The sequence below is a fragment of the Acipenser ruthenus genome, chromosome 3, assembly GCF_902713425.1.
Source record: "Acipenser ruthenus chromosome 3, fAciRut3.2 maternal haplotype, whole genome shotgun sequence".
NCBI classification, from domain to species: domain Eukaryota; kingdom Metazoa; phylum Chordata; class Actinopteri; order Acipenseriformes; family Acipenseridae; genus Acipenser; species Acipenser ruthenus.
In genome coordinates, this window is record NC_081191.1 from 77,593,178 (window position 1) to 77,618,004 (window position 24,827).

Below are 24,827 nucleotides of genomic sequence, written 5' to 3' on the forward strand. Positions count from 1 at the left end.
AAATAGAGAAAAGTAGTCACTGTGCTGTTTGGTATCATTGTGTGCACCACACTGAACATGGACCAGAGAAAGCAAAGGAGAGAGTTGTCTGAGGAGATCAGAAAGAAAATAATAGACAAGCATGGTAAAGGTAAAGGCTACAAGACCATCTCCAAGCAGCTTGATGTTCCTGTGACAACAGTTGCAAATATTATTAAGAAGTTTAAGGTCCATGGAACTGTAGCCAACCTCCCTGGGCGCGGCCGCAAGAGGAAAATCGACCCCAGATTGAACAGAAGGATAGTGTGAATGGTAGAAAAAGAACCAAGGATAACTGCCAAAGAGATACAAGCTGAACTCCAAGGTGAAGGTACGTCAGTTTCTGATTGCACCATCCGTCGCTTTTTGAGTGAAAGTGGACTCCATGGAAGAAGACCCAGGAGGACTCCACTTTTGAAAGAAAAACATAAAAAAGCCAGACTGGAATTTGCTAAAATGCATATTGACAAGCCACAATCCTTCTGGGAGAATGTCCTTTGGACAGATGAGTCAAAACTGGAGCTTTTTGGCAAGTCACATCAGGAGGCTCGGTTATGTTTTGGGGCTGCTTTGCTGCGCCTGGCACAGGGTGCCTTGAATCTGTGCAGGGCACAATGAAATCTCAAGACTATCAAGGCATTCTGGAGCGAAACGTACTGCCCAGTGTCAGAAAGCTCTGTCTCAGTCGCAGGTCATGGGTCCTCCAACAGGATAATGACCCAAAACATACAGCTAAAAGCACCCAAGAATGGATAAGAACAAAACATTGGACTATTCTGAAGTGGCCTTCTATGAGTCCTGATCTGAATCCTATCGAACATCTATGGAAAGAGCTGAAACTTGCAGTCTGGAGAAGGCACCCATCAAACCTGAGACAGCTGGAGCAGTTTGCTCAGGAAGAGTGGGCCAAACTACCTGTTAACAGGTGCAGAAGTCTCATTGAGAGCTACAGAAAACGTTTGATTGCAGTGATTGCCTCTAAAGGTTGTGCAACAAAATATTAGGTTAGCGGTCCCATCATTTTTGTCCATGCCATTTTCATTTGTTTTCTTATTTACAATATTATGTTGAATAAAAAATCAAAAGCAAAGTCTGATTTCTATTAAATATGGAATAAACAATGGTGGATGCCAATTACTTTTGTCAGTTTCAAGTTATTTCAGAGAAAATTGTGCATTCTTCGTTTTTTGTGGAGGGGTACCAACAAATTTGAGCACGTCTGTACCTGCGATTACACGCAATTTCCGAATTTGTCACCAGTTTTCTGATACAAAGCCATCCCTTCAATGTTACAGTATACTCGTTTATCAGTCACTGTTTTTTAATCTGTGGTCTTTAGTTGCTTTTGTGCATTTTCATTTGCAAGTGAACTGTGACATTAGGGCCTTATCGAGCACTATATTCTGCAATCTTGAATACTGACTTTGGATACGGTTTTAATTCTGGAAACTGGTGTTGCTTTTTTAATCTTTTGCTAAATTACATTGCTGTTTACGTTTTATGCAGTGCTGTGCATGGGTAACATTTTGATTTAATTTTGCTGTTGTATCGTTAATGGGGAATTTTACATACTGCTACAATACGTACCGGATTTAAAAGTATGTACTGTATTACAGTCCACGTTTCCACAGTTTCTCTTTTGGCAAGTGATATTTTCAGATAAAATACTTCTTCTATTGAAAACATAATACTGTACCAACAAAACCAACTACATTACATCTAAATGGAAGCCTACTTATTTTAAAATGCAGTGCTTTCAGCTATGTATTTTTGACACATCTTTTTTGTGACAAACGGACAAGGGTTGGAACGGTCCAAAATGAAATAAACAGATATGCGTCACACTTGTTTAACCGTCACTGAAGTCAAAATTTTATAGGGTGGGATATGTGAGTGCTGACTGTAATGCAGATGTATTTGAGACTGGATAAAGTAGGCCAGTCAGACAAAAAAAGAAAAGGCAATCGCAATGCTGAAAAAACAGTACGTGACTGGAGACTAAACAAAGACAAACTTAAAATGGTGAAAGAAAAAGTGGAGGAAAGTGTTTATGGCCCGATGTAGAAAACATTTTGTTTGAATGGAGTACTTTGAATGACTTTAATACATACTGTAACTTGTTCTGCATATCAGTGCAACGCAGTGGTACACTTGTAAAGTATGTGTATGGTTATGGTTCTGATTAACAAAACAAAATGTATGTATTTGTACAGCTGGAAATGTAATGCAATTTTTTCTGCACCATATGGAACACTACGATGTTTTGTTTACAGGTTATTAGATGGTGCACTGTTTTTTTTTTTGCTTTTTTAATTGATGCAAGCAGGACTGTTCAGTGCTATTGTTTTAAATTTGAATTAATACAACAAATGTGTAAAAGCCAATGCTTTTAGCTTAGACTATATACTATATAATAGACTATATTAATAGATTAAACTATTGTCTAAGTATGGTTTTGGAAAGAAATGTTCAGTAATGCAAAGATATTTTCTTGAAGTATTTGGGTACTTGATAAGCTAAAATAAAATAGATTAATACAGATGTGATGTAGGATGTATAACTTGATTTTACACTCTGTTAATTATTAGTTTAAAAATCCATTCAAGTATTATGTCACTGGTTTACATTGTAACTGCTGGAATTTACAGTACTGTAGTAGTATTATATCTATATTTTAATGTATTTTGCACTTAAATTTACTTGAAACAATTATTTAGACATTTTGAAAAACAGAATACTTTCTAGTAGTTTAACTTAAAACGAAAAACAACACTGTAAAATTATTAATGGAATAAATGTTGCAAACAAGGGTTATTTTGAAACTAAACCTGTGTATCTTTATTTATTGGTGTTGAACATGTAGGGAAAAAAACAAATCGTAAAAAAAATAAGATTAGATACATAATGCTTGGCAACGGCTTCTTTTCTATTGGATTGAGATCTGGTGATTGCAAAGGCCGTTCCAGAACTTTTGTCTTTGTTTTCTTCAAGAATTCCATAGTTGACTTAGCCGTATGCTTTGGGTCGTTGTCGTGTACGAGCAAATGGTATCATTGTTCTTTGTAGAATGTTTTGATACATGGCTGCATTCATTCTTCATCTTCAATCACATCAATGTCTCCAGTCCTTTAACTGCTAAAACACCCTCATATCATGATCAAACCACCTCCATGTTTAACTGTAGATACATGTTTTTCTTCATGAAGAATTTCCCCTTTTATCTCTAAAAATACGATGGTCCATTTTTGGGGAAAAGTTATAATTTAGTCTCATCGGACCACAGAATCTTGTTGAAGCATGCATATTTCTTGCCATGTTTAATACATTTTCAGTGGTTTGCAGTGTGCTTACAGCTCTTCTGTATTCCAGTGCTTTTGTACAGTTCTTTTCTGCGCTGTCGTATGGCAGTTGACCGCTACTGTAATTATGCGTCCGAGCCAAAGACTAGGGCACCAACAAAAGGCAAGATCAACTGCAACATGATAGAGCCTTCATCGAGAGGGCACTAGTGCTATTAAAAAGACATTTTTTAAAACCTAGATTTACCTTGAACTTATTTGTCGGGTATTGTTCCGCTAAGCAAAGTTTTAGGAAAATAGTCCCAAAAATGTTTATAAAGGATGACATACATAATGGCAGAAAAAAAAACTTAAAATTGTACTTGTCAGAGCTGCGTATAGTTTATATGGCTTATTATTATTTATTTCTTGGCAGACGCCCTTATCCAGGGCGACTTAGTCGTAGATTGTGCCAGATAACTGAATGAAGCAATATTACTGAATTGTCCAAGTCTTGGTTTGTTGTTGAAAGTTGCTGAGCTGTAGTCGAGCTGACAGGCTGTGATTGACTGACTTGGTAGTTGTGGGTACAGGATTGGTTGCTTTTGTCAGTGCAAAGCATTAATTGGCTGGTTTTGGTGGATAATTAAATATATTTGCTGTCCAATAGATGTGACCTGAGCTTTCATAAAAGCAAGTCAAAATAATTTTCTTTTCTTGGATGTCCACTTCTTTCAAGCATTTCAGTTGAATTAGTTAATTGCTGCGATTGTGCATTTTGGTTTTCCATATTTCTTTGATACTGTTCATTTATGTAGTTTGCTATGAGTGCTTTTCTCAAATGTGAATCCAAGTCATTTGTCTTGACCATCATCTGCTTTGTTGCTAAAATGTGTCTGTATGTGTCCTCCTCAGCCGTCCATGCCTATTTTAGTCGCTTGCTCCAACCACTGGTGTTCCTGCCTGGTCTATGTTTACACTGGCCTTCTCAGCCAGCATCTCTGTGTATTCCCAATCACTGCCACCCGAATGCATAACCAAGCGCAGTACTTATGGGCCAAGCAACCCCCCACGGCCCGCCTCTCAACCACTCAGAGAGAGGGAAAGCCACACACCTTCCTCCCAACCTCTCTGTGTCATTGCCATGATTGACAGGCAGATCTTACGAGGCTGCTGCCCCCTTCCTGCAGAACCACGCATGCGCCAGATAGTCAGCACACAAATACCTCCCATTACGGCGACTTACAGAGACTAGGGCGTTCAACTGCAGAGTCACTTACAACATCTCTCTCGAAAGACGGAGCACAGGGAGTTTAAGTGACAGTGAGTCAGTGAGTTAGTGAGTGAGCCGGGATTTGAACCGGGGAACTCCTGGTTACAAGCCCTTTTCTTTAACCACTGGATCACAGCCTCCTTTGTCATTAATTAGTGGCTATTATTATTTATTTATTTATTTCTTAGCAGACGCCCTTATCCAGGGTGACTTACAATTGTTACAAGATATCACATTATTTTTACATACAATTACCCATTTATACAGTTGGGTTTTTACTGGAGCAATCAGCAGCAGTGTCCCCCACCTGGGATTGAACCCACGACCCTCCGGTCAAGAGTCCAGAGCCCTAACCACTACTCCACACTGCTGCCCTGTAACTCAAAGTGTGATGTTTTTATCATCCGGAAACCAAAAGGTAATGTGCACTTATTTTATCTGACTGAAGCAGAGTGGTGCAAAAGCATTCACCCAAGCTTTATAAAAAAATGTTCCCTAAATGCTTTTACTTCATGTGTTTTGAAGTGCAGTGTGCCAATACTTTTGTCTGCGACTGTGTTTGTGCGATTAGCTATTTAGGGATACCAAGACATTTAAGAAGTAAGGTAAACTGCAATATTGCCTGTATCCTTACCAAATTCTCTTCCTACCTTCAAGCTTGTAGATTAAAATGTCTGTATGATATATTATGTTCGGCATAAATGTATAATAACACAAGTAACTGTTCTTTACCTTTTCTATTCAGTGGTGCTGCAGTAGGTGGGATGTTTTGGTGTTTCAGTCACTCCTTTCACTAATATTTTGTATAAAAGCACATTTGTAAACTATGAATTAGAAGTTGATACAAATGGGCCAGATGTGCCTTTATATTTTGAATTACATAATCACATTTACTATGTTTTCCTTAAGTTATTGGTTATGAAACAATCACACCATGTGAATATATATTTTTTTTTAGCCCAGACATGAGCTTGCCTCATGATTTCCTGATTGCAAGGAATTATCCACAGTGTGCTTCTGTTTCAAAGACACCATTTACATGAAGTGTGGTTCTCTCTGTGGGTGTTACAATTTATGATGAAAGATTTGAGACAAGGGCAATGAAAACCTCATCCCTAGTTATTCTAAATTCCTGAAAATGTATAACATTTCAGGTTACCACTGTACTTGTGGCTTGATCATTAAAGGCTGTTGTATATATTTAAAGAGGAGAGGATTGGCTATGTAGGGATACCAATAGGTACTGTCATTTTGGTCAAAAACTAAAACATGTAACCTGCTATGCTCAACAAAAAACACAGGTTAATACAACAAAATGGAATGGCCATTGTTTATTTCAATTTCAAATAAAAACCAAAAAAAATTAATCTGACATCCTCAAATTTGTTTACACCAATTGGTTTGACATATTTTCATAAAGGAGATTAAATTACATAAAAAGGATCAATTACTTAAAAAAAAAAAAAAAGAATAATGATTTTTTTCATTAAGAAAAAAAACCTCAGTCTTCATCTCTGTACTTTAAATCAACATTATATGCTTTGATTTATACTGTGTTTCCTGAAATGTACCACATGTTTACATGCAGAAGGAAAACACACTGTCTATTCATTCCTCTACAAAACACGAGTTACACCACAGCATGATAGCATGCATGTTTTCAATAAACTGTAATATACAGAATACCAAGTAGCCTCAAATATCATTTTTAAAAATAGCATGGAATGTTAAGAGTAGAGACATCTAGAAAAGCTGATTTTGTGTGTGTTCCTTGTACATGCAAACATGTTGATGCCAAGTTCTCCTGGAATGGATAGAAGGCTGACTCCTGACTGCTGGTTCACTTGCGCGGCTGGTGGATGTGCTGATTGATTTGATGGGCTGAGGGCAGCTTCTCTACAGACGGCTGGGGTTTCTGATGCGCTACCTGGGCTGCTGCTGGAGGGAAATCTTTATCACCCTGAGAAAGAAAAAAAAAAGAGATATTTTGCTAAGAGGGGAGAGCAAAGTTAGGTACAGCACAAAGTGTTTTTTTTTTGTTTGTTTATCTCATCTCACCATTGAAAGAAAAAAAATAAAATGTAGCAATACCAGAATGGCATGGCAACAAGGAGTCTGGCATGCTTCAGGTGACTCGGTAAACAAAGTACTCATATTCTTGTGCTAGGTTCCACCCCTATGGTAATACTTCAGAGGTGTTGTAATGTCTGTACTACCATTCTTTAATATTTTTTTATTTTGTTTACAAACATGTTGCTACAATTTTGATATCCATATATATATATTTTTATATACCATTCTCTAGCTTGAAAACAGGTCTTCTTGTTTGACTATGGGGGCAAGTCGATCAAAAACTTCACTGCAGGAAATTAAGCTACATTTTTAGTGTGAAGTTTGCAAACTTTCCCCTAACTGAACTTCCCTCCAAGTCGATCAACTGAACTTCCTCGTAACTTCCCAAAATTCACAGAGAGGGGGCATGTCATACTTCAATTAGGGAGGGTACCTACTCTACCCTAAACCTCCAGTTCAGAAAACTTCCCCAAATAAAAGGAAGATGATAGCGGGAAGTTGGAAAATAAACAAGCCAGAAATCTACAAAGATCACATAAAGTGAAAAAAAAACAAAAAAACATAAACATTGACTATATATTAGTTATAGGAGATATATATATATATCAGCAATCTATATGTTGTAGGAAGAAAAAACAGTGCCCAAGCCCAAAGTGGTGCAGTGTTAACTGTGCAGCCCACAGAATCTGGGTGTCTTGCTTCAAATCGAGGTGTTCTGTAACACAAATCTTAGTGTAGAACTAATATAGCAAGTTGCTGACAAAAAGGTTGCAAGCTGGAATGACATTTTACCAGATTAAACACAAGCAGGAATAGATCCTGTGCAAGCATTGTTCATGTAAAATGACAATTTTGTGTTACTTTGTATGCGACATATCTGCCAATGCATTTTGGTGTGTAATCTACATAATATAGATATCTTGAAGCAAAATTGGTCTATGAACAGATTTACGATTCTGAATTCCACACAAATTCCACGCATTTTGTAAACAAAGGCGGTCATGACTATATTGTAATACTTTTAAAAAGAGGAACAATTCTCAGAGCTGGATTCATTCTTTGTGCATCAGGGATCAGAGGTGTAAGTTATCTATCCACTAGGTTACTGACATTGGTTGGAAATCAAGACATAGATACATATAAATAAATATATTACTTAGAGCATTATTTAATGCATGACAATGATAAGTGCTATTATGGATTAAAATAAGTGAAATCAAGATAAATGACTAATATAACAACCTCCTTGCCAAATAAACGCCTTGCTATTTTATTTATTATTTTATTTTTTACTTCTTTTTTTAAGAAAAGTCTACCAGTTTTTAATGTTTAAATACACTGTATGGTACTGTACTCTATTTTTACTATTGCAAATTGAATACACACCAGTGTCAGTTTATTCAGTGGTAAGTGGTCTGGAGAGAGAGAAAAAAAAACACATGCACAACAACTGGCTGTTGTTCTCCACTCCCAAACCACACACAATCAGCATATTTTGTACTTTGATGAACTTTCCTGTATCTTCTTAAGGTTGATCGACTTTGGCTGAAGTTAAGGAAGGTTAAGTGCTGGAAGTTTCAGTACTATTCTGCAGGGAAGTTAGTTTGATTTGCCCCCTGTGTCTTTGTGCATCGGGTCTGGTGGGACTATCTAACAGACAAAGGTATAGAGGCACGAAGAAGAAAATTGGTAACAGCAGGCTTTTATTAAAATGTTTGTCACATTCTTTAGAATGTGGCGTACTGTATATCCTCAAACTACTAATCTTTTTTTATTATATATTGGGACGTTAAATATTATATATATATATATATATATATATATATATATATATATATATATATATATATATATATATATATATACAGTGCCTTGCAAAAGTATTCAGACCCCTGACCAATTCTCTCATATTACTGAATTACAAATGGTACACTTTATTTTAAAACACTGAAACTCAAAATCAACTATTGTAAGGTGACATGGGTTTTATGTTGGGAAATATTTTTAAGAAAAATAAAAAACTGAAATATCTTGCTTGCATAAGTATTCAACCCCCACACATTAATATTTGGTAGAGCCACCTTTCGCTGCAATAACAGCTTGAAGTCTTTTGGGGTAAGTATGTACCAGCTTTGCACACAGTGTCGGAGTGATTTTGGCCCATTCTTCTTGGCAGATTTGCTTCATGTTGATCAGGTTGGTTGGACGACGCTTGTGGACCGCAATTTTCAAATAGTGCCACAGATTCTCAATGGGATTGAGATCAGGACTTTGACTGGGCCACTGTAGGACATTCACCTTTTTCTTCTTGAGCCACTCCAATGTTGCTTTGGCCTTGTGCTTGGGGTCATTGTCCTGCTGAAAGGTGAATTTCCTCCCAAGCAGGTTCTCTTGCAGTATTTCCCTGTATTTTGCTCCATCCATTCTTCCTTCAATTTTAACAAGATGCCCAGTCCCTGCTGATGAGAAGCATCCCCACAGCATGATGCTGCCACCACCATACTTCACTGTAGAGATGGTGTGTCTTGAGGCATGGGCAGTGTTAGGTTTGCGCCACACATAGCGCTTTGAGTTTTGGCCAAAAAGCTTTATCTTGGTCTCATCTGACCGCAAAACCTTTTCCCACATCGCAGCTGGGTCACTCTCATGCTTTCTGGCAAGCTCCAGACGTGCTTTCAGATGGTACTTTTTGAGTAACGGCTTCTTTCTTGCCACCCTCCCATACAGGCCAGTGTTATGCAGAGCTCTTGATATGGTTGACTGGTGCACCATTACTCCACTCCCAGCCACTGAACTCTGTAGCTCCTTCAAAGTGATTGTTGGCCTCTGTGGCTTCTCTCACAAGTCTCCTTCTTGTTTGAGCGCTGGGTTTGAGGGATGGCCTTTTCTTGGCAGTGCCTGGGTAGTGTGATGCAGCTTCCACTTCCTGATTATTGATCCAACTGTGCTCACTGGGATATCCAAACACTTGGATATTATTTTGTACCCTTTCCCTAATCTATGCATTTGTATTACTTTATCTCTAACTTCTGTAGAATGCTGTTTGGTCTTCATTTTCCTTCAGATTCACAGCCTGACCAATGATCCTTCAACAGTGGGGTTTTTATCCAGAAAATGTGACAGCAACTTTAATGGTTCACAGGTGGAGGCCAATGGTAAGGTAATTGTGCCCTCGTTAGGGCAATTTCTTTCATCGGTGTAAACTGGGAGCTTCCACAGCACAGGGGTTGAATACTTATGCAAGCAAGATATTTCAGTTTTTTATTTTTCTTAAAAATATTTCAACATAAAACCAACGTCACCTTACAATAATTGATTTTGAGTTTCAGTGTTTTAAAATATCAAACAGAACGAAATTTCAATGTACCATTTGTAATTCAGTAATATGAGAGAATTGGTCAGGGGTCTGAATACTTTTGCAAGGCACTGTATATATATATATATATATATATATATATACAGGAATGTATTTTTTTCTCATTTAAGTGTATTTTAGTATTTTGACATTTCACATACTGTAAACAAATGCCAAACACATTTTTAGAGAGCTTCTTCCAATACGACTATGACCTATAATTAACACAACAAAGCAAAAAGACAATAGATTCTGAGTATATCCAAGCATGTCCATGCACTCCAGCCTTCTGTCCTGAATGTCCAGTGTGCTAGGCCCCATTACACTCTGCTGCACTCCAGTACCAACTCAATCCTCACTCAAACATTAAAATAATCACATAGTTTCACCCAGAGGGATTTTTTGGAAAACAATTTACTACAATGTAAAGAGGCAATCGGTTTTTTCAATTGAAGCTTTATAAGCTGTAGCAGTATTTCAGTAAAGTGTGCTGCTCTCTTGAGGCCTCCCAAGAGCTCTTGCGCTTTGCTTACGATATGTTTCAAGTTACAGGCAAACCTCTAATAAAGACCAGCTTTATGGAAACAAAATAGTCTTTATATAGTTCAAGAAAATACTGTAGCAACACACTTGAAGGTTGTGGTCAGACAGCCATCTCAAATAAAGGCACAAATGTCTTAACAAAAGGGGTTTCGCTGTCGCTCGTCACTCTCGTAATTTGCGAATGTTTTTTGAAAGTGACGACAAAAAAAAAAGTGGAATCGTCACTAGTGACGATCGTTTCTGTTTGTACTATAAAAAAATCCCTTTTGTTAAAGTCACACACAACGTCTCGTTCTTTAAAAGAAGGGATCGCTAAACCATGGAGTCACTGCTGCTGATCAGATCAGCGCCTCGGCCTCATCGATTCATTGACTCTGCAACGTTCTCATCCCGTGGTAGATGATGTAAATGCAGTCAGCCATTCAGCGCCTCAGTTTCATGTTGCGTGTCAGTTACCATGGTAACCCAGACCGCTTTATGAGGCTGTACTCGGTGCTGCTGTAGCTTTCAGCCTCGCATTACTCTTTGCAACCTGACAGCTTCTTCTGCTGCGCTTTCACGACTACAGAGAGTTCTGCTCAAACCTTTGCATCCGCAGTGTTCGCGCCATTGCGCCAATGCCCCGCTGAAATTCTCTTAACGCGCTCGTGTGTCCCCCTTCCCTGACCAGACGCAATCAATACCAATACGCAGTAAATGAATGTATGTTGTATTACCATGACATGTCTGACGACAGGCTAATCTTTTTTACTTGTTTGTTTACACTTGCGTTTTCATAATTAAACTCCTGTGCTTTTATTCTCCAGTCCAGTAGAATGCGCTCACATCCGCCCTGGTTACACAGGCAGTTTCACAGTAAAGCATGGACAACAACATCAGGCTTGCTAACAACATGGCCCGGCGCAAATATAACCTTGTATCCGTTACACCCGACCATTACTTCTGGAAGAATAAGTAATAAGCTTCGGCAGTGACTGTTGAAATATAGGTTATTATGGTTGTGCTTAAAAATACTGTCTGCACAAGATTTGTATAAAGAAAACGCATCATTACCTAAAAAAAGAAAAAAGTAGCCTATGGTAACGTTATAAAATATGTGAAATGTGTCTTTTCTATGACCAAAAATGCTAAAATTCAGGGCCAAAATTATTCCGTATGTGTTAAGCACCAACTGTCTCTTGACCATTTCGCCAGTAGGCCTATAACGAGCATGATAAAATTGTATATATACAGTGTATGTGGTTTTATACGGAACTAGTGTATATATGCCTACAATACATCTTGCATTGAGAAAACACCACTGGAATCGGAATAAAGGAAATTCTTATGTAATACAGTTCACGTGCAGCATGGTTTTGCTAAGTATCATTTTCTAAACTATATAATTATGTGCAGTATTAAAATAAGTTAAAAACATAGCAAATCCACAAAACCAACGAAATACATAGTGTATATTTGACATTTTATTTGTAGTGTTCTGTGTAACACGGGCCATCGTTTAACCTGAAGCAGATATACTCGTTTATCATATTATCAACAACACCAACGTGTAAAAATAAAGCAACAATTGTTTTGAAAACTGTCCAAAATATTTACTTGGTGGCTAAGAATGAAAAATGTCAAGATAAAAATGTCATTTTTTATATGGAAATTGTCAAAATAAAAGGGGAAGCTGGAAGAATTTACCAGTCAGGACAATGGCATTTAAATACTACTATTAAACTGTATCTGTTGGTAATGTGGTTTCTTCTAGCAGTTTTCAAACTGGGGTACTCGAGAAAAATTCTGAAATGGCAGACAACGCAGTTTATTTAGCACCACTTGCCAATCTATTGCAAACTTTTGTCACGTAATCAGCGTTTAATCGCTAACACCAGACTGACGCGCTGTGACAGCGTTCAGTGCACACACGGCTAATTTACATATTACATATGTACATTTTAAATGAGCCCTGTTGTTTAAATGTAATATAAACAGTTGGGCGGTTACTGCAGTTTGTCTGGAATACAAAAAAAGACATTTTAAAAAACTAAGCCTAGTCTTTAACTCATTTTATTTCCTGTGTGCGTTCATGCCTGCAAGTCGATATTTTATTCTTTTCAATGACCCGATTAAAGTTTATTGTAACTTAAGTACTACATTGCAAAATACGGAATGTATGGCCAATCAGAAACCAAAGTATTGTCATGCGGTCTAGTTTTACAAGCCGTTACGTCTGTTGTGAGAGTAGTTTTAGCTTTCAATCCAGTGAAAAAATGTGGATTGTTTGCTCAATACTAGTACATTACTAGCAAATGGCGATCAAGGCGAAATACCATCAAAGATTAAAAACGCCAAAAATGTCTTGCGACTGAAGCTCTCTCCAATTTCCCTGCCATTATCAGTGATATGTGTGGTAACAAGCAGGGACATCTATGACACTGATACTAGGTAACGGTTTTATTGTTGTTTTTAAATTAGCATCAGTGCTGTATGTTTTAATCATCAATAATTAAAAAATGCCAGTAATATGTTTTCGTATTGAGGCCAGCTGTAGAGATGCGTAGATAGTGAACTTTGCCTTCTTTTCTATAACTTTATCAATATAAATACATGATTGCGGTAAACTTGTGCGCGCGAAAAACAAAACTGTTAGCCAATACTGTAAATGTCGCAGAAGAAAATCCACTCGTTTTTTCAGCGTGGCCACAGCAGTGAAACAGAACAAACAGAACAAGTTGTAGAAAATGAAGACTTGGATTTGGAACACCATGGGTTGTATATAATATTCTAACACTGTTTTTTTTCTTCTTTTTATTGTAAAAAGACATACATGGTATAAGTAATTCATAATGCATTCTGTGTCTGTATGTAGCTTTTCAGGGCAAATAATTCTGGTTCTTGAATTTTAATGTTCTAAAACTTAACAGCTGTACATTACCAATTTATTTAAACTGTAGAGCATTATTAAAACGGTTTAAATTAAATAATTGTTTTGGTCAATACAGTGATTTAAGGTATAAAATAAAAACAGGATTCATAACACCCTTGAAGACTTGAGCTGTGTGCCAGTAGTGACTACTGAATATCTGGAGTGACTAATGTTTTTAGAAAGGATTAGTCACTAGTGACTACTAAAATCTAGAACCCAGGGGAAACCCTGCTTAACAAAATACCCTGAGAGTGTATATGCATTCTGTAAAGTTTGTGAAACAAAAACTCCAATTGAAATGAGCAATCAATTGTGCAACAGCAGAGTCACAGAAACACTAGCGATTCAGAAAAGCATCTCCTCATGGGGGATACTTGATAAGACTCTGGATGTCAGTTAAACCTTCATTAAAAAGGGCACATAAGAGTAAAGCCCTGAAGCAATAACCTCCATTCCTTGTCCAAACGGTGCTAGGCAGTCAAACAAAAGCCAACAAAAGAATAACTTTGTATATTTTAATTATATATAGTTTAAAGTTATATTTACTTCTGGTAGTGACACACAAGGACCGTCCTAAATAAAACAAACAAACAAACAAACAAACAAACAAACAAACAAAACGGTAGTGATTTAAAAAAAAACTGCTAGGCATTCACAAGAGGTTTGCTTATTTCAATTCATGAGTCCAATTAGTGCAGGATGTCTGCATTCTACATCACAAGATTAAACTGAGTTTGTACACTTGAGCAAACATGATGGTAATGTAGCAGCAAGGGCACTGATGTAGCTGCACAGGCACTGTTGCAAGAAAATGCATTTTGTTTTAATTTTCTTAAAGAAAAAAAAAAAGAATGCACAAGATTAAACTGAAATCAATTTTAAAATTACCTTTGAATTCACTAATCATTGTTTATAGCACACAAGGCAATCATACAGTAGAAGCCTGTTAATAAAAAGTAAATCGAAGATGAAAGAATCCCAAATGTGGTTGTCTAATATTAAAATGGATTACCAGGGACACAACTTAAATCCCGAAAACAGTCAGGACTGGTTCAGTGCTCTGCAGTCAAAGCAAGGCATTTGAAGCCTACATTTGAGATTCTGGTTATTACAGAGATTACACTGGGGATTTATCACATTCTTACTTACTATAAATAGACAGAGAATAGAAATGTAATAATATAAAAGTGGTGTTTTAAATCATGTTTATGGAGCTATAATCTTGTGATTTATTTATTTTATTTTTTTTATATTAATGGCTTTCAACATATCCCTGTTGATACAAAGTGTAACAATAGCACACTTAGGGCTGTATTCTGATCACAGCGCAGATGCGAGTGCAAGTGCACGTGCACACGGCGCTTGCCCCCAATTCTGTGGTGCAAAAATGGAGTGGAGACGTAAACATTTTTTTAAAAAAACACTGCGCTGAAACGGTATTCTGAAGACATGTCCTGCGCCGTTATATAGAGTCTGCCCCATCGCCACATGTCGGCATACATTTCGTGGGTGTGGCATCATTAACATATTTGCCAAAGCAATTCTGATAACAGCGCAATGGGGTCCCAAACAGACAATTGAGCACTGTGTTAAGACCCGCTGAAACCAGGTTTATTTAGTGGCGCAATCAGGAACTTTAAGAATCGAACACACTATAAAAAGCAACTACGTGCGCTTGGACTGACAAAGAAATTAAAATAAAGGCAAGAAAGTAAAAGAAAAGAAAAAAGAACCCAAGACGCAAAAATGACAAAAATGTAAGAAACTAACAATATTTTTCGTAAACGAATAATAAACAAATATGAGTTAAAAATCCTCATTTGCAGATACAATGGAGTACTACATTTATATTTATACGCGTTAGCTGCTGTGTAAACTTAACACAATGTATTTGCTTTGTTTCCGTGATTGAAATAAGTCACTACAAATCAGCAGACCTGAAACAAGATAACGGTTTTGCTGCCTGATAATGTATGAGCTTAACTAGTTTGAAACATTCTAATGAATTAGAAAAGGGATTGGAGATTTCCTTTAACCTGATTGGTCAATACGAGGGCTTGAATCTCTGATGAAGGACCTCGAATGTTATCTTATATTATATGTTTAATCAAGGTTCCAAATCAATCCGCCCGAAAACACGTAAATACAGTATTCGTGTACTTTACCTTTTGCCTGCTTGTTGAAAGAAAATCTCCGTTCTTGTAGTGCACACACCCTCTGAATGTTCTGAATATTCTGCTTCCTCGCTGTCCTATCTATTTATTTAAATTTAGTATAGCGAATAAAGATAAAAAAATAAATAAATCGAGAAAGTGTTTGCTGTCAGTGGCAATACTGTAACCACAGTACTATAGCAACTAGTCTCCGTTTTGAAAGACGAGTTGAAAACAAACAATTGCACGCCGTCTGATTAGTTTCAGCAACTTTATTTAAGCATATCACAGTAACAACACAGGCACGTCGCGTCTCTTCTAAAGCCAGGAGAAGGAGGCTTTGACTTTATGAGCACACACTGTGAACAAGTAACTGAACAAACAGGACGACCAGGACTACAGTGATACAGCTGTCCACAATCGCACTTGTGGAGAAGCCACTCCCTACGGGGCAGACGCTATTGACCATTGCACTCGTTTCATAACAATAGAGCCCTTAGTGTCAACCCCAGACAGATTTGAGGACAGTAGCCCATATTTTATAATGAATGGGTTTTGTTTTATTACTTGAATAAAATATTCTACTGAAAAAAAAAAAAAATTGTATACAGAAAGTAAATTCATTGGTTGATTATATTATATAAAAAAAACATTACTGCAAAACATTTGTACAGTATATATTTCCAGTTGGTGAGGTCTGACAGCCAATGTGTGTTTTAACACCACCACAGCCTTCATGTGATATACTGACTACAAAATAGAAAATACCTTGTGCAAGAAGTAGACAGGACAAACAAACCAAAATAGCTTACCTTTGTAACTGCACCAGAAATGACCAGAGTTGGTTTAGGTGGACTGTGAAGAAAAACAGAGGAAATGTTATATACACACAAGTATTAGATATGTTCTGATGGGAAGTGAATGAACCAATAATCTCTTTGTAGCCTCTTGAACTGTTTGGTTTGTACATTCCTGTCTTCAGTGCAGCTTCTACTCCACACAGCCAAGCAGCGGAAACTAACTCAGAGAAACCACAAATATACTTCCTATGAAAAACAAATATTCATAACTGAAATGCTTATAAAACTCAAACGCTCATGGAGTCAAGTCCAGGTATCTCCCAATAGACAATGTCTGGATGAAATCATAAATGATATCAAATACTAAATATATCTAACTAGATTAATGCATTCATAATTTTTGGCTTACACATGCACATTTGTTTAGCTTTTTTGTGCTTTTAATTGGCATCATAAGTTCATAGAAAATAGCATTTTAGTTAGTGAACATACAGCTATTAAAAGTTGGAACCACCAATGGCGCCAAATGAAAGGAAAAAACAGTGCCAAATGAAAAGAAAAAAACACACACTTGTGAATTTTATGAAAAAAAAAAACGAACAAAAAAAAGCCATCATATTAACTGGAATGTTTTTACAGAAATTGTACCTTAAACATGAAAATTCCAGACAAAATATATTCATCACAGTGAGCACAGTTCCTGTTGGTAGCAGTATTTATGATGCCTAGTCGCACCTTATGCAACGCAGATTGGAAGAAACTTCCAGATCTTTTTTTTTCAGTTTAAATAAATACGGACTAACCAGGATCTATTTTAATGATTTATTCTAAAACATAATTTTTACCATACATTAACAGAGCTCGTTTCCCCCACACCCCCATAGGTGATTTACTGTGTCCCTTATTACTGCTAAATACAAAGAATGCAGAGATCCAGGTTTGATTTAAATAGCACTACTTTGTGAACATTTTCCATACTGCAAATAAAGGGCCTTGAGATGCCTTTGACCTTTGGAAATGTTGGTTGTACCGGTTTGTAAAAGGCGAAAATACAATGAAAGTAGAATGTATTGGTCCAGGGTTAGTATACTGGTAAACAGTAAAGGTCACATAACATAATAATGCACATTTTCCATGGCTACACAATTTCTTCAGTAATTATATTAAAATGTATGTGTGGGGCAAAATAAATGGTGGTCAGTTCAGACATTTTGGTTGAGCTGTATTCAAAAAAAGGGATGTATGTTGCCTAAGTACAGTATTTTCTATAAAGTGTTTGTGTGTGTGCGCACACAGACACAGACACACACACACACACACACACACACACACACACACACAGTATAATACAACTGAAAATAGCAGTTGCAAATAGGAGCAAATCATTTACAGTTCTGAGTAGCTGTTAAAATGTGTTTTAACCTTTCAGGAAATGTGTCTTCTTTTGGTTAAGTTTTACCTCTTTTGTACAGATTAATGGGTCTAAAATAAGTAAGCTGGTGCAAAGCAGTTTTCCAAGATATATACAAGGCTTTGCCGATTCCTCTGCTTGACTGTTGAACACGAAGGGGCTGAATTCAGAGCGACAGTGACGCAGTGTCTCACAGCTGTCTTAGAATTAATCTCCCAAACGTCTTAGCTCTGATACGAAGAAGAAATAACTCATTCCCTGGGACGGCTAGGCCCTGCGATGTGGACTACACCACTGAATCCTTAACGATGACAAACCCATGTTACTCAGGAAACACCGCCATACACACCATTCCATCTCACAAAACACCAGCCAGGCAGTGCTGGCATTCAAAGACGATTAGATACAAGGCTTGAAGTTAAGGATGAAGAATGTCAATGCCCCCTAAAACCAGACCAGGGCACTTTAGTAATAAATTCAGTGTTGAGGCTTCTCTGGTGTCAATACATATTTTAGTACCCAGACACCAATGTTCATAGGTACTTCATCTTAGCAGCTGCTGGTTGATAACATGGAAATAACAAGCCAATTCCAAACAGCACTGGTGTGCACAAGTCTACTGATGAATGTGTATTGGTTCCTCAGAGATGTCTGGTAAGTTATTTGTTTTGAGTTTACAACAGTGTTAATCGTTTAGAATTTTGCTTAACTGTTTATTATCTTTGTCCAAAATAGTCATACATAGATGTATTATACAGTATCTCATATTAAATCTTTATTTAACGTAAATATTGCAGAGGTTTATATAACAGTAACAGCTTATAAGTTTTAGGATTTCTTAAGGTCATTGAGTAAAAATGGTTTATGCATAAGCAACATAATAAAATGTATAATTTAACTCAATGAATATGCTAGTGTAACCCTGTAGTAATGGTAGTGGTAGTAGTTATACTCAAGATCTCCCACTGCTGGCCACAGGGATAATAAATATGTTTATGTCAATATAGTTTAACCAGCATTAAATCTCCCTAAAGGTCTGTGGCAGGCAGCTGATACAGAAGGGCATCATACATTTACATTAGTTATTCATTATATACGATACATCTTCTATCCATTTATATGGTACATCTTGAGTACTTGGTGAATAAGTAAACCTGACAGAGTTCCAGCGTTAAAACTCCCTGTGCACTGTTGTGGTTTTTACAGCTTTCTCACAACCTGCATTCAGTGTTTGGGTTGCTGTGGGAATTTACTGACACTGAAACTGAAATTCAGCTGTTTATCAGGCAAACCTCCCCTTCATTTTATTTCAGGCAGGACGGCGATTGACTAGAAACAGCTATAGTGCTGGATAGCGACATTGGGATAGTTGAGTTTGTGTTTCACAATATTATATTGGTTTGTCTTTCTGGTTAAAAAAAAAAATTCTGAATTGTAATAGTTGGTTTATGTGGTACGATTGTGCATGCCTTGCTTGTGAAATTAAGTGATTATGCACTCTTAAGTAAACACAGCTTGCTCAGTTTAACCAAACCAAATCGCTTTGCACACATTAAAACCCGGATTTTAGCAGAAAGGCGGCCAACTGGCCAGTTCTAAGCACACATTTTTTTCCAGTAATAAGCTTTTAACATGAATTCCATAAGTAGTACAACTGAAGCTGCTGTAATCATATGTCATAATTCACTGTCTTAGTTCAGATAAACATTTGCCAGAATTTTTAGGCACAAGGATGCTGTCTTATACACGTACAGTGTAGCAGACTGTATTGAATATAAATAAATAATAACGATGAACAGCACTGTATGTGGAGTTTCACACAATAAAAAAATAATATTTTAGTTCCAACACTGGTGTCTGGTGTGAATAAGCCTTTATTAATGACGAGTTATTCCAACTAATACTGTATTTTGTTATAGGTTTCCCTAATTAAACTGTAATTTAAATGTCTATTCTAAAATGTAGAGGCACACTGCTGCATGAGTGTGATGTCTGTCTAAATGGGAGAGATATCAGTTCTTATTAATCTTCTCATAGGTAGAAAATAAGGCAAGTTAAAAATGGTTCATACTTAAAGTATTCAAGAGATTACAGTCATATATACTGTAGACATAATAGATTGTAAACCTAAGTCTGCATTGAACAAAAATGCAATCCAATCCAAAACAGCCATATGATTTTATTTTCAAAATGCAGTCCACTGTTTAACTACCACTCAAGTACCACTAGGAAGCATGTGTCTTAGGTTTCTATTAAATATAGTAGGAGTATTAATGTATATTTCTCAAATCAAGGCAAAATGTACCATCTCCATCTCTTCATCACCTGTGAAAATTAAATACTTGTAAATTCCTGCAGATGGCACCATCACACCTAACTGATTACTATTTCGTAGTTCAGGATAACAGTTAGCATTCTGAAAGGACTATGTGACATTTACTTATTTATTTATTTACTTGTTTATTTTTATAAATTTAGTAGTCGCCAATTACTTATTATTTTCTCCCAATTTAGAATTTCCAATTATTATTTAGGCTCAGCTCACCGCTACCACCCCTGCGCTGACTTGGGAGCGGCGAAGATGAACACACACTGTCCTCCGAAGCATGTGCCGTCAGCCAACCGCTTCTTTTCATACTGCAGACTCACCATGCAGCCACCTCAGAGCTACAGCGTCGGAGGACAACGCAGCTCTAGGCAGCTTACAAGCAAGCCCGCAGGCGCCCGGTCAGACTACAGGGGTAGCTGGTGCGTGGTGAGCCGACACCCTGGCCGACCTAACCCCCCCCCCCCCCGGGACGACGCTCGGACAATTGTGCACCGCCCTCTGGGAACTCCCGTCCACGGTCGGCAATGGAATAGCCTGGACTCGAACCGGCAACGTCCAGGCTATAGGGTGCATCCTGCACTCCACGCGGAGTGCCTTTACCGGATGCACCACTCGGGAGCCGACATTTACTTATTATGAAAACTATAATAATGACATTTATACTGGCATATAGTTTTTATGCTTGGAACAGATTTCTGAAACTGTGAGGCCTTTTCCAACATAAACAATTTTGTATAAGATAACGCTGCGAGCAGGCTAGCATACAGATCTGATCACTCTTAACAATTTGCCAAATTGCAGCAGGGCGCGGTTGACTCAATTTAGGGTAATTTGAAGCCATTGTCTGAGGCACACAGCTCTCAAACTCCTGGGCAGTATATAAGCACTAACGCTAACCTAATGCGCCAGCACTGAGCGCCAGGTCACCGAAAGGCCTCATCACCAAAGGGCCGGTAGTCTACACTGTGGTAGTTCACACAAGGACAGGCCTACGTGGACCGGCTGCATAATCTTCTATCCAAGCATCGAACTGAAGGCTCCAACTCCAGACCAGCTTTGTATACATTTCTTTCTTTTCATTTAATCAATGCTCTCGCTCCTCCTGTACCTGCCTGTTTTTGCCTCCCTCTCGGCACCACCCTCTCCCATAGCCATTTCTATTTCCCCTCCTCTAATATCCCCGTAATCCTTTCCTTTCGTTCCTGTCTTCTGGCTTCTCCCTGCCACTACAAATCTAACTTCTCTAACCTCATCTCCCTGCCTCTCCCCCTTTCCTCTGCTCACCCCCCCGTGCTCTCTCTAGCGCTCTCTGGAATTGTCACTCGGCTTCCAACAAAGCTGACCTTATCTCTGCCTTCACCTCTCACCTCTCTCTTGACTTCCTAGCTCTCACTGAAATATGGATCTCCCCTGATAACACTACCACTCTGGCTGCCCTTTCCTCTCTATGTTCTCTCCCAGTCTGGACAGGGTGGGGGGGAACAGGACTTGCGCTCTCTTCCTCCTTGTTCTTTTCTGTCCTTCCTCCTCTCTCCTCTACCTCTGTTAGCACCTTTGAGTTCCACTCTGTTAAAATCACCTCCTTGTGTTGCCTCTATCGCGCGCTCCTCTCTACTTCCACTCTATCATTGTCTTCTATTAACAATTTCCGTAAACTTTTATCTACCTCATCCCTCCTTAGCCCCCACCCCCTCCCTTCCACCTTCCTCTATCTCGGCTGATGACTTTGCCTCCTTCTACAAAATCAGACATTCACAAACTCTTCAATACCTCACCTCCTTCCCCACCCACCCTCTGCCTCTTGCTATCTTTCGACAGGTGTCCCCCAGGGCTCAGTCCTGGGACCCCTCCTGTTTTCTCTCTACACCCACTCCCTGGGTCCCCACATCTCCTCCAATGGCTTCTCTTATCATTTCTATGCTGATGATGCCCAGATCTTCCTTTCCTTTACCCCCTCTGACTCCGACATTTCCTCCTGTATCACTACCTGCCTCTCTGCCATCTCCTCCTGGATGCACTCACATCATCTCAAACTCAACCTCTCCAAATCAGACCTCCTTTTCTTCCCCACTCTTCCTCCCCCACCGCTGATCTCTCTATCTCTCTATCTCTATTCCTCTTGAATCCACCACCCTCTCTCCCTCCTCATCCACCAAGAACCTCTGTGTCACCCTCAACCCCTCCCTCTCCTACTCTCAGCACATTTACTCTGGCATGCTCCTGTCGATTCTTCCACAGCAACATATATGCAGAATTCACCCCTTCCTCATTGGCTACTGCACACAGCTCCTAGTTCAGGTCCTGGTACTGTCCCGCCTTGACTACTGCAACTCCTTCCTGCCTCTGCTATTCTTCCGCTCCAGCTCATCCAAAACTCTGCTGCTCGCCTTGTCTTTTTCCTACACCGCTGCTCTGCTCCCTGTCGCTGCTCACATCCAATTCAAAACTCTTGCTCCTTTTTCGACCTTTTGGGTCCCTTCACCACAGGCAGATTAGCTGAACCCCTCCCTCCGCTCCCCCACTTCCAGAGCCTGCTCCTTCTCCACCCTTGCCCCTCAGTGGTGGAACGACCTAGCCACGGATATCAGGACTGCTCAGTACTTGACCACCTTCCAGCGCCTCCTCAAGACACACCTGTTCAGACAGCAGCTGTAAACCACACAACTCTTGACTATACTGGACTATATGGCACCCAATTGTACCAGTTCTTGCATCAACTTATACTTGTACTGAACTGCTCCATACACTGCCGTATTCTACCACGGCTCTTAATTATAACTACTTCCTGTATCTTGTACTTTATTTTACTCTTATAGGTACCCGTACTTTTTTAATTGCTCTTATTTGAAATCGTTCTCATCCTTCTCACATACTTACTATGTGCTCTTACTGGACTTTACTCGAATAAGCAAATATTTTTACCATAAGTCAAACTCGCTCTTAAATGCAATTACTTACTGTAGTTTACACTTTATAACTGCTCTTATCTGTAATGTGATATTTTATAATGTGATATTTAGTAATGTGATAAAAAAAATTAGTGCTAGCTAAAATAAATAAATAAAATGCCACGCATTATAGCCTGAAAAATTACATAGTGACATGCATTATTCATTTACAATAAAGCATGTTTTTGTATAACTTTTAGAACACAAGTGAACATGAAGCTTATTTTTTTTTAATTGAAGGCACTGGAGCTGTGGCTTTTGTTTGCGTTTTACTGGACTTTAACAGTAAGTATACACTTCAAACTAAACAACAAATAGTACCCATTTCTCACACTCTCGCTCTGTGTCAAGCCTTTTCAGCACCACCGTTGGAAACCCAGCACACATTGTTTCTTTACATTGTTGTCAGAAGTGGAGGCGAGGCAGGTACCCCGGCAAGCACACTATTCCAGACCAGTCTACACGTTTTAAAGTTTGAACGGCATCTGTAGCTTAAACGGTGTAAGAGGAGTAGCGTGCCAAAGAATAATAATAAGTATGCTGAAGATTTAAAGTGGGGACTCTTGCTTCGCAAGCCCCACTAATGATAATTTCCGCTGTTCTACCCTAATTTGACTGGCTGGTGCCTGTTACTATGGAAACAAGAAAAGGGGGCTGGTTCCACAAAAGGATTCGCTTTGCAAGATCAACAGGACGGTGCAGATTCTGACATTGAAGCAGAAAGCCTTTATTACAGAACTGAAGTTCTGTTGTATATACTGTAAATGCTTAGTCACCAACATGGCGACTTTACGGTAAAATCTACTGCCATATTAAAATTGAAGGTCGCATTTGGCGACCGGGCTACCTGATTTGAATCACCCTGCTTGCACTACTATTATGTCACTGCTGATATAACTTGTTGTAATCCTAACTTGCTGCATCTTTGTTCATATTGTATTTTCGTGGTATTTGTACATACTGTAAATTATACTGTAATATATATTAGGCTTGCATTGTAACCTTGTATTGCCCTGTAACACCTGTAAGTCACCTTGGATAAAGGCATCTGCCAAATAAATAAATAAATACATAAATAAATAAATAAAATAAAACAAACAAACAGGGTCATAAAAAGGCGATGCCCATGACCTACACCCAGACCGACACCATAATATACAACTTGGAATCCAATATGCACCCCCAACATTATCATCATCATCATCCTCCTCCTCCTCCTCCTCCTCCTCATCCAGTAGGGACAGTTGTCAGGTAGAGATCCTTGCTGGTATGGATGATGCCATTAAGCACAGTAAGCTAAAACTGTTTTCTTGTCAGTCAGTCAAACATGTTACTCTCTAATATCTTTATTTCTGTTGCCTGGCATTACAACGTATGCTACACAAATAATTGTCACCAGCTTGTCATTTTTTTTTTGTATGCCACCTACACATGCAAACCATTCTGTTCCTTTTTGGCAAAACTTGAATGTTAAGAGAGACCCAGTCAGACACAGAAACAGCCAGGAATTATGACAGCACTAATTAGCACGTACAGTGTCCAAATGAGGATTAAGAAACTAGCTTTTGAAATTTGGAGTATCTCCAAGCATGTTTTTTTTGTTGTTCCATGGTAGCACATAAAACTGTAAAAAGTCCTATTGACCTTAAACTGATATCAACAGAAATGTTTCCCTTTTATTCCAGTGCTTTTTGGTGACACCTGGCCTTAGTCGCTTTTCTCGCTGTAGGCTAAA

The 24,827-nt window shown here is 38.4% G+C and overlaps 1 protein-coding gene across 1 annotated transcript in view; it reads right to left on the reverse strand.

The window, feature by feature from the left end:
* Nucleotides 1-5,885: 5,885 nt before the first annotated feature.
* Nucleotides 5,886-24,827, reverse strand: part of dap (death-associated protein) — a 35,193-nt gene continuing 16,251 nt past the window's right edge. Inside the window, exons 3-4 of the mRNA XM_033992186.3 lie at nt 16,417-16,459; nt 5,886-6,529 (exon numbers count right to left, since the gene is read on the reverse strand). Of these exons, the coding sequence (XP_033848077.1) occupies nt 6,410-6,529; nt 16,417-16,459 (163 nt within the window). The 3' untranslated portion in view covers nt 5,886-6,409. The remainder of the gene's footprint in view (nt 6,530-16,416; nt 16,460-24,827) is intronic.